Source organism: Rhinatrema bivittatum, chromosome 7 (genome assembly GCF_901001135.1).
Source record: "Rhinatrema bivittatum chromosome 7, aRhiBiv1.1, whole genome shotgun sequence".
Classification (NCBI taxonomy): Eukaryota; Metazoa; Chordata; class Amphibia; order Gymnophiona; family Rhinatrematidae; genus Rhinatrema; species Rhinatrema bivittatum.
This window is the reverse complement of record NC_042621.1, coordinates 260,815,955-260,830,872: the sequence shown is the minus strand read 5'-3', so window position 1 is coordinate 260,830,872 and position 14,918 is coordinate 260,815,955. Positions and strand designations below refer to the sequence as shown.

Here is a 14,918-nt window from a genome sequence, read left to right as displayed (position 1 = left end):
TAACGGCCCATCGTGATTTGAAGAATACCCGGCTATGTTTGAATATTGACCTCTCTGTTTACCGTTCATTTCGTATTTATTACCTAGGGAGAAGAAGCATAATCCAATCTGACCACCGTCTAGCAGTCTATGCACAGACCTTTCCCATATGCCTTGAAACTTATTGTCAGTCGTGCAGCACAAGAAAAAATGGCAACATGTTATACAGGTCGCCATTTTGTACAATTACAGTGGAAGGCCTGTTTTTTTTTTTATTACCAAACTATTAATAATTGCTTTTTCTGAAATACTGCAAGACACTTCCCAGTCCTCCAGTTGTGAAGCTCTTGTCTCAGTATTAAATATCAATTCAGCAGTAATATGACCCAAGGAAAGCCCATCGCCTACCTCACAACCCAAAAGTGCTCTCTGATTGTCCGCGGAATAAAGCATACACTGCACGGCTGAGCTCTGCCTGGAAGGTGGGATTCATTACTGCCAAATTCCTGTTTAATCATGTTGAGATGAATACTTCGTGACTGGAGGACTGGGAAGCATCTTGCAATATCCCCGTAAAACAATAAACCGCCCTTCTCTTTCTCCTTTTCTGTTCTTTGGAACAAAGGGTCAGGCATTTTGATTATTTGTAATAACCCCAGATGTCATGAGAGCCCCGCTGTGTAAACTGTAACTTCTATTGTGTCCCTTGTTGTCTCTCTCCTATTTGTAAATATATATATATATTTTTTTTTTCTATTTACTGCCCACATTTTCTAATTTGCTTCTTGATCATATTGTGGCTAGGGTGCCTCTCTCTTTTGTAGCCCTTTTCTGACTTACAGCACAAAAAGAATTTGCCTCTCGTCTCAAGAGGAAAGGAAGGGGGAAAGGCGAATTCTTTTCTAGTTTTGAATTACATTTCACTGTATAGCAGACCTGTAGATTACAATATATGAATGCAACCAAAATGTACATGCTGGTGTTTCCAAATGAAAGATGGTTTCTTGAAATACCAGCAAAGTTTTTCTTAATTTATGCAAAGTTTTCTGGAATGTTCTTTAAATCCAGAAGGATGATTATGTGAAGGTTTGTCACTTACAACTGGATCACATATTTGGAATGACTGGGTTCTCCACTCCTTAATAATTAGTATTGCTTTTTTAAGTTTTATAAAAGGAGAGTTGGGGGAAAGATAATGTAACAGGATTTTGTTGTTAAAAATGTTTCTTTATAGGTCTCTTTTTGTTCAGGGAAATAACGACATTTCTCTCCTTTTCTGCCTTTTTCCATTTGAAAAGATAAAAATAACAATAAAGGGCCGGATTTTCAAAAGGTTGCACGCGCCGGGCCTATTTTAAAAAGGCCCGGTGACGCACGTAAAGCCCCCGGGACGCGTGTACATCCCGGGGCTTTACAAAAGGAGCAGGGCGGGGACGTGGGCAGAGGCCTCCGCATGGCTGCTGGGCCGGGGATCATGCGCCGGCAGTTGGCCAGCGCGTGCAACTTACTTCAGCCCCAGGGCTGAAGTAAGTTTTAAAACAAAAAAAGTCATCAAAGGTAGGGGGGAAAGGGCGGGAGAGGAGAGGAGGGGAAGGTGAGGTAGGGGGTAGGAAAGTTCCCTCCCAGGCCACTCCGATTTCGGAGCGGCCTGGGAGGGAACGGGGGAAGGCAGCGCGGCTCGGAGCAGGCTCAGCGCACACAAGGTGCACAATTGTGCACCCCCTTGCGCACGCTGACCCTGGATTTTATAACATGCCCGCACTGCTTTTAAAATCTACCCCAAAATGTTTTGTTTTTATTATTTTGGTGAGGGCTGAAACCATTTATTGCCTGCAAAAAATTGAAACAAATAAAGCACAAAGCGAAAAAGCAAACCAATGACTTCTGTTCCATGCTTTGCACTATCCAACAGGAGCCTTGGGCCTGATTCCTGGCTCAAAGTCTTTCTCTGTCAACTGCAAGAGCACTTCCAGTTGTTTGGGAAAGGGAAAGCCAAGTCGTACCATGGCTCCTAAATCCGGTCCTCCAGAACCCCTCCCCCCAATAAGTCTGGTTTCAGGTGGCCAAATATCCCAGTGAACCTGCTCCATAGACTAAATACAAGCAAACTTGTCTCATGAATATTCTTCCTGGAGATCGTGAACACCAGGCCTGTTTTTAAGTTCTTGAGGACAGCATTTGGGACCCATGGATCTGCTGGTTGGTCAGGTAGCAGCATTGCTGGCGTTGCTGAAGGATTCTTTAGCGTGTTCTCCATGAGCCACAAGAATTCACCGCGTCTGTGTATGGTAAGAGATGAAGTGAAATATTGTAGACTGTGCATGACTGATCTTTTATTGAGTCTTGGATGGAAAGGGATAAGGAGAGCGGCTTTGCAGGAGAAGGAGAAGAAAAGATGTAAGAGTGAGGCACAGGAAGTTGAAGGATACTCTAGAATTGGAGCACAGGCGTCCCGGCTCACAGTCCCTCCGCTGCATTACCTTTTTCTGTAAGGTCTGCCAGTGCTCCTAGATTTCCCATGGTCTCCAAGAATAAAGATTAATTTTCCAATAGGTTAAACTCCACAGGAATGAAATTGCCCAATTGATCAGCCTACAGAGCTCTGTCTTTTATAGGAAAGAAAGCTCTGATGAACAATTGAACAATTCAAACTGAAAACAGCAAAGTTTTGTTTTGCCTAGTGGCAAAGGTTTTGAGTTTCTAGACACTCGGGTTATGTGCTTTCATGGTGGGGGTAATTAAGTAAGTACAGCCTTCAGTTTTTTTCAAGTTGATTAATCTTCTGTTGCTGTTATCTCTGCTAGTTTCTCCTAGAAAAGTGCAAATCAAGAGGTTTCTTCCATAAAAGCACAGATAAACTGGATGTGGTTGCATGGGGGTCATACTTTGCCTCTTTCTGTATTCTGAAGCATTCAGGGGAGCAGCTCTGATGAGATTAAGCAGCCGGAACCAAATGTTCTTCAACCTCCGTCCGCTTTCTGCACAGGAAGAGAAGCCACAGATTCCAGCCAGAAGCGATGGGACAGTGAGTAGGAATTAATATTTTGTGCTATTCTGGAATTTCAATGACAACCAGAGTTCATGCAGATGGCATCAGTCCACCGCATGCCTTCAGCCCTGATTTGTGGAACAGTTGGTTTCTAAGTGTTTCATATAAAAGTTGGTATATCACCAACAAATGTCAAAAAAATCAATAGTTTTAGAGCTGGGATTTGTTTTTATAAGCTGAAAATGCATTAGAAGATTATTTTTTCTTTTTAACAAAGTGGTTTTTCCCCTCGTGGCCCTTCTTCCTGCAGATCTAGCCAGGAACTGCACTGCACAGTCTCTGGGCAAAGAAGGCAGGATAGCAACAAGTGACTGAGGCTCTATAGGACTTATCACGTACAACCCTCAGGATTTTCAGCTCTGTAACTGCAGCATCCTTAACTCTTGTGCCACAGTGACAAACGTATGACCAGTGAGCATGAGGCACATACCAGGTTCCTAAAGCAAATGCAAAACCAACTAAACCTGCACAAATGTCTATTCACAGGTCCAGCTTGTGGTTACAGAAGAACCTGCAGCGATTCAAATCCGTAGATTGTAGTGCAAAATGATGCATACAACTCTTCCCCACAGGGTCTATGTGCACGACTTCCACAGACTTCCCAGAAAATAAATAGCCTTGGGTCTCTTACCTAGCATACGGGCCGATACAGTAAAAATGCGGGAGAGCGGGCAAGCGCCCGCTCTCCTGTGCGCGCGATACAGTATTTTAATTTATTTTAATTAGGGCCGGCGGTAAAAAGAGGTGCTAGGGACACTAGCGCGTCCCTAGCACCTCTTTTTTGACAGGAGCGGCGGCTATCAGTGGGACGCTCAATTTTGCCGGCGTCTGTTCTCGAGCCCGCTGACAGCCACGGGTTCAGAAATGGGATGCCGGCAAAATTGAGTGTCCGGTTTTTGACCCGTGAGCCGCGGGCCTATTTCAATTTTTTTTTTTGTCTATTTTTTTTACTTTTTTTACTCTTCGGGACCTCAGACTTAATATCGCCATGATATTAAGTCGGAGGGTGCACAGAAAAGCAGTTTTTACTGCTTTTCTGTGCACTTTCCCGGTGCCCGGAGAAATTAGCGCCTACCTTTGTGTAGGCGCTAATTTCTGAACATAAAATGTGCGGCTTGGACACGCTATTACCCCTTACTGAATAAGGGGGTAAAGCTAGCGCGTCCAAAAGAGTGAGGCACATGAAGTGCCTCACTGAATAGGGTAAAGCTAGCGCATCCAAAACGCGCGTCCAATCGCGGGTTAACAGTGCGCTCGGCCCGATAGTAACCAAGTAAATGATGGTAGACAAAGACTAAAATGGCCTATTCATTCTGCCCAATTGAAACTCAACCTCCACAGATCTCTCTACCCTCCTCACATATCTTTTGCAGACATGACCAAAATCCATCATCATGTTGGCCTTCCCTGATGCAATCAAACTACTGCTGTTCTGGGTTGTAATTGCTGCTGTAGGTTACCCCAATGCACTTCATTTCCACCCTCTTGCCACTGTGGATCCTCTGTGTTTATCTCACACATTTTTTAATTCTGTTCCTGTTTTTGTCTTCACCACCACTTCTGGAAACGCATTCCAGGCATCCACCAGCCTTTCAATGAAAAAATATTTCCCTGAGTTTTCCGCCTTAGAGCTTCAAATTATGACTTCTTGTTCCATTCTCTTCGTCAGTGAACACTGTACAGAAATATTTGGTTTTTCCTCATTTCCTTTTATACATGTTTCATCTTCTGCTTTGTCTAATAATTCCACCTTTTTCACTGATATACCTGACCTCATTGACCTGACCTCACTTGACCTCATATTCTGCTTTTTTTCCCCATACACACTTTTACCATCCTGCCTTCTTTTCCTGCCTCTTTCAGCTTTTACAGATATTCTTCCCCGAGTTCTTGCTCTGAGATTACTTCTGTTTTTTGAACGCTAATCATTTTGCTCTTTTTCAGCCACGTCTGCTGCTTTCCTTTTTCTCTTAGTTTCATTTACTTTCATGATAAGAAGATCAGTATCTTTGATATTCAGGATGTTGAGCTTTCAGTGGCTTCTCTCCATCTTTGTCATTGTATCAGACCATACCATCTGATCACTGCTACTCGGGTGGGCCAATACCGACACATTAGAGATGTTTCCTCCATTTGTAAGTACTGGGTCTAGTATAGCTCCGTCTCTCAAAGGCTCCATTACCTCTGAGGAGAGGCCTTGAAAGGATTCCAGGATCTCTCCACTTCAAACCAAGTCCTGCCGACAGGATATTCCAATCCACATCTAAGAGGTTAAAATCTCCCACCACCACCACCTCCCTTTTCGTTGCATTGGGCATGCTGGGCTTTAAGAGATCACTAGTGGCTTACCTTTTATACAGGTAGAATGTGCACACACAGGCCGAACACAGTCACTTTTGTCAGAAACAAGAGATTCCAGTTAATTATACTGAGACTCTATGTACTGGTGTTCTTATGTCTGTTAGAAAGAGAGCAAGCTGTCAGTCCCGGGAGAGAAAATCTGTGAGACAGTCAGGGGTGGTTCAAGGCAATCTGCATCTGAGGCGAGGGATGAGATGGCGCTTCCTCCTTTCCTCACTGAGAAAGCCAAGTGTGTATTGGGGGTGTGTGGGGGGGCAGTTTGGTCCCATGGAGTCTGACCCTTGTGGTTATCTGAAATGCTGGGGAAGTAGGGAGACTGGGAACCCTGATCCCCGAGGAGTGGCAGATTAGAGTATCAGTGATAATATTTCTAGGAAGCTGGCAACCCTTCCACACTCCCGAGAACCCTAATACGTGCTTCCTACCTTTCCCTAACATCTGCCCCCTGGTGATTTGGGAAATGGGTGAATGGTAGGGGCCTGTGTGTGGAGTACTCTCTCAAGGCCAATGCAAATGGTATTAGGTGCCCTTGGAGAATCTTTACCGCCTTGCACCACACCCCCTCCACCTCCAACTGGCTGGCCCTCCACATGCACAATTACTAATTATGCATTGATTTTAGAATGTATTTATTTAAATATTTATATCCTACTCTATTAACATTTTTAGGCAGTTCTTATTATCCGCCTCTGTGACCCAGAAAGGGAGATTTTACAGGAAAAAGGACACTCACAGTACAGTCTTCTGTTTTAAAAATATTACTTACAACAATATGTGTATTTTATTTATATGTAGTGCTGCGGTGCCAACTAGAAAACCCTAGAAAAATGACACTTGGAACTCGTATGGTATTAGGCTTATTGTAAGGCGTGTTAGATGTGAGTTTAGTTCTCAAAACGTCATGAGTAAACAGAATTATCATTACAATATACTGGACCTCCTGTACCAAAACAGAACTAACTGCCAGCACTCACAGTAACAACCTTACCTATGAAAAGTTGACATTGCAAATATACCAGGCCCTAAAACACCACTACATTTCCTATTAGGAAAACAGAACAAATCAGGCAGTTATAGATCCCTACCCAGAAACAATAAGCTAGCAGAATACTTTACCTGAGCACACATGTGGAACAAGACAGACCCTTGCAAATACAAAATCAAGAGACCATAAAGTATAAATACAAATGTGCAGACAAAACCTGAACTGGAAATTGCAACAAGCCCGACTCTGTATGGAGTACAACAGTGTAAAAACACAAACATCACCATTCCTTATAAAACAATAAAATCAAGAAATATAACAAATTATAATAATAAAACTATATTAATAAAAAGAACAAATTTCAAAGCAGCTGATGAATAGCACATTTAATAATTATACCTTAAATTTATTTATTTTTTTACATTTTCCAAAATTTCCCAATAAAATATTTCAAAACAGCAGACACATCAAGTAACACCCAATAATTAAAATTACAAAAATTCTCCGCTCCCCACACCTGGGAACCTTTGATTTCCAGATGGTCTAAGATTGTCCTGGATTAACAGGGGGAGAGGGGGGAGGGTTGTTACATTCAAACTTTCTCCTCTTTTTCTCTCTCTCTCATACATATACACACACCTGCTCAATCACAGGAACATGCGCTCTTTCTCTCTCTCTCATGCACACCCACACACTCAGTCACAGGAATATGCTTTCTCTCGCACACACATAGTCAAAGGAACAAGTTCTAGTTTGCATACACACTCAGTTACAGGAACATACGTGGTCTCTTGCATATTCACTCAGTCATAGAACATGCTCTCTCTCTTGCACACATGCTCAGTTGCCAGAACATGTACTGTCTCTCAGACATAGACTCGATCATAGGAATATGCTCTCTCTCTCACATACACTCTGTTACAGTAACATGCTCCCTCTTGTGCACACACACACACACACATAGACCCACACATACAGTCACAGGATCATACTCTTTCTTGCGCACATGCTCAGTCACTGGATGGAACATGCTCTCTCTCACACACACATACACTAAGGCTTTTACACATATATGCTCTCACACACACCCTCCTCTCTTACATACACTCTCTCTCTCACAAGTACATGCTCACACACACTGGCTCTCTCACCCTTAAGCACACACACACACACACAAGCTCTCACTTACCCTAGTAAACACTCCCTCACACATCCTCTCTCTCATTCAGTCCCTCAGGTGCTCTCTCTCATCCTCACACACTCTCAAGCCTTCCTTCTCTTCCAGGCCTTTTCTTTGAGGCCCTGCCAGGCCTCTGAGTCTTTTTGGGCTGCGGTGGGATGGCCTATGCTACAGCCCCACTGGACCTCGAGGTCTTCACGAGCTGCAGCCCCACCAAATATCAGTGTTTTCTTGGGCTGAGGTGGCATTCTCTTCCTGCCTGTGGGGCTTGGGAACCCTGTGGGCAGTTCATCTTCTAGCACTGCCACAGAATGTCTTAATTTAGCAGTGGCGCCAAGAGCAGGATTCTCTTCCTACCCATGTGGCCTGGGATTCCCAAAGGCAGTTCATCTTCCAGCACCAACAGCAGGATCTTCTTCCTGCCCATGAGGTCTGGGATCCCCACGGGTAATTCATCTTTCGGCACCACTGCTGGATGTCATAATTTAGCGATGACACCAGCGGGATCCTCTTCATGTCCATGGGGCCTGGGCTCCCCACAAGCACCACCATAGGACATCATAACTTAGTGCTGGCGACACTGCTGAGGTCTCTTTCTTGCCCACAGTCCTACAGCTGTGCTGCTGCTGAGGCCAGCATCTTAGATTTCAGGTGAATCAGCCACCATAGGGGTGTTTTGGGGGACAATTGCTGCCACCAAAAAATGTTGCCACCTGAGGTGGCCGCCTCACACTGCTTCATGATAAAGCCACCCCTGAAGTGTACCTTTTCTAAAGAGATACATACTGTCTGCGGTCTTAGCCATGCTAGCAGAAAGAGCAGCACAGCTGAACTGACCAATATTGTAGTGAACTACTGACTAACACACACTTCTCACGTTTTTTTTAATACTTTTAATAAGACTGATCACCAAAACAAAGAGTTTTACAAGCTCTTCCTTCTTTCTTTGAAATCTGAGTACAGACAAAACAAAAACTGGTGACTGTTCAATGTTATCTTTTGCTTTCTACTGAAAAAGAGGAAGTGGTGCTGAGAGAGGCTGCTTGAAAAACTGCTTCAACATAATTGGTTCTGCTCCTTTTTGCCCAATCCCCAATGGGCTCCACTCTGTCTGACTTAAAAATATGCCTTGCATTGCTTCCCCCATGGACTTTAATGACACCAAACTGAACAGAATGACCTAAAAGGATATGGGCTTTTTCAAATGGCGTGTTATTTCACTTCATTTGCAATGAACCACACAAAAAAACATTATTATTTGAGTTTTCCCATTTGATTGCAAACAAATGCACATCCTTAATAATCAAGTGGAATGGATGTGTGATTCATGTTGTAGTGGTACAAGCCACCATCTCCCAAAATGTTCTTTAATAACCTTATCACGTGATGATGATCCCTGGTCATACTTCTGGGATTGCTATAAAACTTTAGTGCATGCTACAGTCACTATTTTACCAGCTATTTTAGTATTTAGGGCAGAGATGCATGGGTGAGAGGCTTGTATAAAATCTGAGGAGGGAAAGAGAGTATGAATGAAACTCTTATGAGCATCTTTTCTTCTCATATTGTCTGCTGCAGTATTGGAATCTCTGTGGACGCCTTCTTAAAATGGTTTATCCTGTAGCAGTTGTCCTTATTAATGCCTTGGGCATAATATGGTATAAAGAAACTCCATTTGAATCCCTTTAATGCTTGAATCTCTCTCTCAGCTACAGTTCTTGCCTGTCCTTTTGACTTTACGTTTAGCACAAGCTTGAAAGCTGATTCCTTTCTGAATTGAGAATACCTGTACTATAAGATGTTAATAACTGATTTATTATCTTAGAAAACAGACATATTGAGTTTTGCTGCGTGCTTTCCTGTTGAAAAAGAGCAAAGCTATACCCTAGAATTTGCAGAAATATCCACTGGAATTTTAGATGTTTGTTTTGAGAAAGGGAGTGTTAGGACTTTTTTTTTGTGTCCAGCTGTATGTAAGTCTGAGTACAGTGCAGGTTTATGGGTGGTTAAATGGGAAAGTTTATATATATAGAGAGAGACTTTTTGGATGTATTAGAGTAGGTTTGACTGTATCTGTCTTTACATGGGTGTGAGATAAAAGTTTGTTATATACAAACCAAGGTTTTCCATCAATACAATTTGAAGAAATCTTACATAGCTTTTTTTATAGTATAGTGGTACTGAACTGGACCATTGCACTGTGCAGCACCCAGAGTTCACCAATGTTTACTGACAAATGCTCAAGCTTTTTTTTTTTTTAACCTCTGTACTCCTTTGATAAACCTTCGTTTTGGGCTAGGTACTTTTGTGCTGCATTACAGCTTTCGTGTGTTCTTGAAGCAGAGAATGCGCTGGCAGATAAAGACCGCCAGGCCTGTCTTGTCTAGCCTTTTTCCTTATGTAAGGCAGCACTGTAGACTCTATTTGATCTCTAGCTTTGCCTTTCACTGGCACACCACCAGCGATCCTCTGTGCTTGTCCTGTGCGCTCCTGAATTGCATTTTTTTTTTTTGTGTGCCCGTCGCTTCCATTGAGAGGCTGTTCCATCGCTCTTTACTTCGGAATCCAGCCCTACCATGACCCCTTGTTCCGGAAGTTCCTTTCCACCGCACATTGACAAGCAAAGGGTGTGGGCATCCATCTCCCTGCTTTGTTTTTGCAAATGTTACAGCTGCGTGACAGGACATATTGAAAGAGCAGTGCCTTATCAAACAGCCTGTAAGGCAGAAATTAACAGGGTGCTTGGGTTGCGTTCCCTTATTCTGATAAGTTACAATACCATTCTTTAACTGCCTGGAATAGATTAGTATATTTACCAAAGAGAAATTGGTGAAGGAGCAACTTTTCTACAGGAAGAAACAATTCTTTTTTTAAACTGTATAAAACAGCAGTAATGAGCTGGGTTTATCATTGCTGATTGGCTGTATAAAGAGCCCATCTCCTCCACCAAACCTCTTCAGCTGGCAGGAAATGGGTTTGCCTCAGACGTTATTGGGTAGTCGATGGGGGGCCACGTAAGACCAGGAAGTCCCCGGCAGTGCCAAGGGATCCTACCTGAACTGTACTCTAACTAATCATCCTCTTCCAAATAAAACAAGATGGAGTCAAGAGATCTAGTAACAGATGGAATGCCTTTAAATTGTAAATATGAAAAGGATGAAAACAGGAATGCTAGAATGGTTCACGCGTGAGACATCTCATTCCTAAATAGGCATGGCCATTTTCAACTGATTTGAGCTGGGTAACGAAGCAGTACCCTGGGAAAATTGCCCTCCCCCGCTGCAGGTAAAAGTAGGAGAGCTGATTCACAGCACAGATTCTGGGGTCCGTGCCACAGAGGGGTGGGTCTGGGGGCAGAGGGAGGGCGGGGCCAGCAAGCAACTGCCAAGGATTTAATTTTGAAAAACCCACGTGTGCTTTACGTACCCCCCCCCCCCCCCCCGACTCTGCACCTGCTACATAAGCAGGCGCAAAGCGTACGGATGTGGACGGTACCCATGGCGCACCGGCTGGCTCATAAATGTTTGCGAGGGAAAACACCACAGGGCGTCTCCCTTTGAGAATTCTCTCGCAGGCACCGCACGCAATACGAGGACCTTCAAACTCGTCCCCACACAAATGCTAAAGTATTGCAAGGATCAAACAAGACAGGAGTTTTATAGAGGTAGCTGTAAAGAGGAAAGGTTTCTGTCTAGTGTAACACCAAAGCCTGTGCCTTCTGTGCTGTTTTTTTTCCCTAAACTCTCCTTTTTCTTGGTTTTTTGTTTTTTTTTAATTGCAGTGTTAAACAGAGACAGCGATAGTGGGAGGAGCTCTCCAACCCCATCAGAGACGCAGAGGGCGGGCGATGGAGCAGCCTGCTTCCAGGAGTCCTCTTTGCTCCCCAGGAAGGTGGCGACGGGGAGCAACATTTTGTATTGATTTGGAAGAAGATACCAGATGCCACTCAACCTTTGACTTTTGGGGTTTTTTTTTTTAATATATTGAAGTTCGGCTCCATCCTGCCTCTGAAGTGTGAGGTGGTGCACAGGGATCTTCTGCATTTAAGCAGACAGAGACAGCAAGAGGGCGAAAAAGTTCCTGCCCTTATTTTATTTTTTGCGGTTGTGTTTGCTGAAAAAACACAAAAGAGTTTGGTGCCCAGGAGCCCGTCTGGAATTTTCAAGGGGAAGAGAAACGTTTGTTTTCATCAGGTCTGCACATGGGTCCCTCCGGCTTCCTGACCTTGGATTTCTCTTCCTCATTGTAATCCTGTTTCTGTGGTGCTTTGGGACCAAGCGCCACAGGCGTGGGCATCAGGTAATAAACCAGGCAGAGTCTAACTGAAGAGCACATAGTGGTGTGGCAGGCTCACTTCTTAATTCACTCCACTTCGCTCTGCCCCGAGACTGCCGAACTGTTAATCCAGTGACACTCAGAAAGCCAGGTAACAGAATGGGAAAGGTCAGAGGTGGGGAAGGGAGCAGGAAATAAGGTGAGTGCATAAAGTGCTGGCAATTCTTCTTCCATCTCCTCATAAGGACAAAGACTGAATCAATTCTAAATGATTAGAGGGGAAAACTAGAATTTGCAGCTCCTTTTCTTCAAGAGTGTCTGTTCAGTGACTGTTTTTAGGACTTAGGCCTAGCATTTTTAAGGGCCTGAGTTCTGTGGGCAGAAACGGGTGTGCTCTTGTCTATGGGCACCTTCACGTCAGATGTTTTCTCTTTTATATCCGGGCTAATGGGACAGCTTTACTGCTAGAAGCCCAGGGGAGCAGCCACGGTTAATGCTTTTGTGCTGAAATTCTCTTTCTATGCACTCGTAGGCCGGCTTTACCAGTGTGAATGTTCAGGTTAGCTGAAGATGGGCTTGTCCTTTCCAACCGCTGAAATACACTAAAGAATCCTGCTTGGAAACCTTGAGGTATCTCAGACTGCTATGAAATTTTACAAAAAATGATTTGATTTTTTTTCTTTGCCAAAGAGAAATGAATAAAATCCCATCAGTAAATTCTAAATAGTTGAGAAGTTGGAAGAGTTCTTGCACTCTTTTACACCACTTTATTTTTATGGTCCGTAGAACAAACTTGTGTTGGACTCTGAAATCTGGATCCTGCTTCCTTCTGTGTTACCTCTTCACTGAAACCACTACGGCCACCCAAATCAAAGAAAGGATCGCATTGCAAACAACTGCAGTCTAAGTCTACTCGCAGGCAGCATAGGGCTCGTTCAATCACGCTGCCACTAAAGCTATCCAGTGGCTTATAGATTGGACACTGAACATCTGATCTGCATCTATACCAGAAAGCACACCTGAAACCATGTTTGATATCTTGCAGAACCATCAAGATTTCCTGTGAAGCTTTCTTTTTGAGTGCATTGACTCATTTTCTGTACATTTAATCTGCCGCAAAAATGTTCCTTGTACCTTTAAGTGATATTTTGCCTTGCATCTTTGAATACTAAAAACATTCTGTTTTATAATAGCGTCATGGATTTTGCTGTTGCAGCCTGAAACCTCACATGTACGTGCTGTTTCCTGTAAGTTGTAATTAGTTTCAGTTTTTCCAATTTGTTGTATTTAGTTTCAGTTTTACAATCTTCCTTTTGATTTGTTTATTCTCTCTGTCTTCTCAATCCTGCACTTTTGTTGCCCTGTTGGCTTTGTTTTCCCCTCCCCATCTCCTTGTTCTATTGTATTTTCCGCTCATTTTGTTAAAATGTGAACCGGCATGATGTCTCGCACTAATGCCGGTATATAAATGCTGTTAAATAATAAATAAGCGACCATATGTGTCACTTTGTCTTGTGATGGGGATCCTGTAATATGGTTAGAACTACCAGGAAGTGCCAGTCTAATACGGAGTGCTATATGCCACACTGTTTGATATTATCTTTATGTCCTGTGACATTGGAATCTTCCAACACCCGCCTACACTATTGGGTGTGTGCAATGGCTGCAGCAATACTGAAAATGTACATAGCTGCCCTTCTATAACAAACCTTGGTTATAATAAATTGAGGTCTTGCTCCCTAAGTAACTGTTGTATGGTATTTCTTGCAGCCAGTTTTTCTGTATCAAACTGCCTGTACTACAAGTTTGCTGTCTCCCGGCCCCCTTCTTATACGAAATTGTGACTTTCCTGCGTTAAAGTAGCGTGGTTGCCAAGTTAGTCCACTTGGATACGTACAAAATAAAGGTCAACACACAAACTGTGTTAATGGACTAACAATACATTTGTGACCAACCTTTGAGAGCTGCTTCATCAGGCCGGTACTGAATGAGCTAAGGATGACAGTGCTGAAACCAAGAGCATTGTCTTCCCTTCTATGTGCCAGAGACCGCAGTGAGATAATTTGATATGTCATTTCCCCCATCAACTTTTCCTGCCTGTGGCTATCTCTGTATCACCCACATGTTGCTTCTGGCTCTGTGCGTTTGGATTACAGTGGTACACGCTGGAGAAGATGGTTCTGCCGTCCGACGTAGTGAATAATTCCCTTGCAGCTGAAAAGCAGAAGGCTAAACTCTTATGGAAATGGGAACAGGATGTTTTTTTAAATTCTTTTTACTGCTGCTGGCCATGATTCATTTAATAAGCAGCAATACACATGGAGAAGTCAGAAAAATGCACACGGACTTTCATTTACCAAGAAATAAAATGTGCTGTGACTGAGAATTCCCTCTGATTTTTCCTGCCTAATGAGAAACTCAATGTACATCCTTAAAAAAAAAAAAAAATCTTATATTTAAATCATTATAGGCGATAAATCTCTGCTCTCTTTATGTGCATTTTCTGCTACTATTAACAGCCAACTAGAGTGGAGCAGGGCTTCTCCAACCTGTCCTGGGGACCCCACACCCTGTAGAGTTTATGCCAAAATTTACCTCATGCATATTCATTGTGGATCTCCTTAAAACTCTGCAGGGTGTGGGATCCTCAGGACAGGTTGGAAAAGCCCTGGAGTAGCATATCTGTACTGCACAACATAGAAACCCTGTACAGAACTGTAGGCCGCCTTGCGTTATTTTGGAAAGGCGGCCTACAAATCGAAACAAATAAGTCAGTCCCTTTAAGCGCGTTCAGCAACACTTGTACGTGCAGCACAAGGAAGGAAAACCTGAGAAAGATCCAAAAACCATTCACTTGGCTTTCTGTCTTTCTGAAAAGTCAAAGTGAATTTTTCAGATCAGCATCACCTGCAAGCCTGTGGATTGCAATTAAACCTAAGTCCTGTGTTGCTTCAACTTTAACCTTTAATTCCCAGTCCCATTGCTGTATGCCAGGGGCGGGAGGGGCTTTGCTCATCCCAGTTGAACCCACATGGTGCGTCACTATTGTCCGTCACCCTCAGAAGGCCAAGGGCATATCCCAGGGCTAC

General features: G+C 43.4%; 1 protein-coding gene across 4 annotated transcripts in view; it reads left to right on the top strand.

The window, feature by feature from the left end:
• LOC115095861 (zinc finger matrin-type protein 4-like) overlaps nucleotides 1-14,264 on the top strand; it is a 354,259-nt gene extending 339,995 nt beyond the window's left edge. For 2 of the 4 annotated variants that reach the window (XM_029610141.1, XM_029610140.1), the window contains 2 exons: nucleotides 2,889-3,004; nucleotides 11,336-14,264. In XM_029610141.1, the coding sequence (XP_029466001.1) occupies nucleotides 2,889-3,004; nucleotides 11,336-11,475 (256 nt within the window). In that variant the 3' untranslated portion in view covers nucleotides 11,476-14,264. The remainder of the gene's footprint in view (nucleotides 1-2,888; nucleotides 3,005-11,335) is intronic. The other 2 variants (XR_003857896.1, XM_029610142.1) reach the window with 2 other exon arrangements.
• Nucleotides 14,265-14,918: the final 654 nt, after the last annotated feature.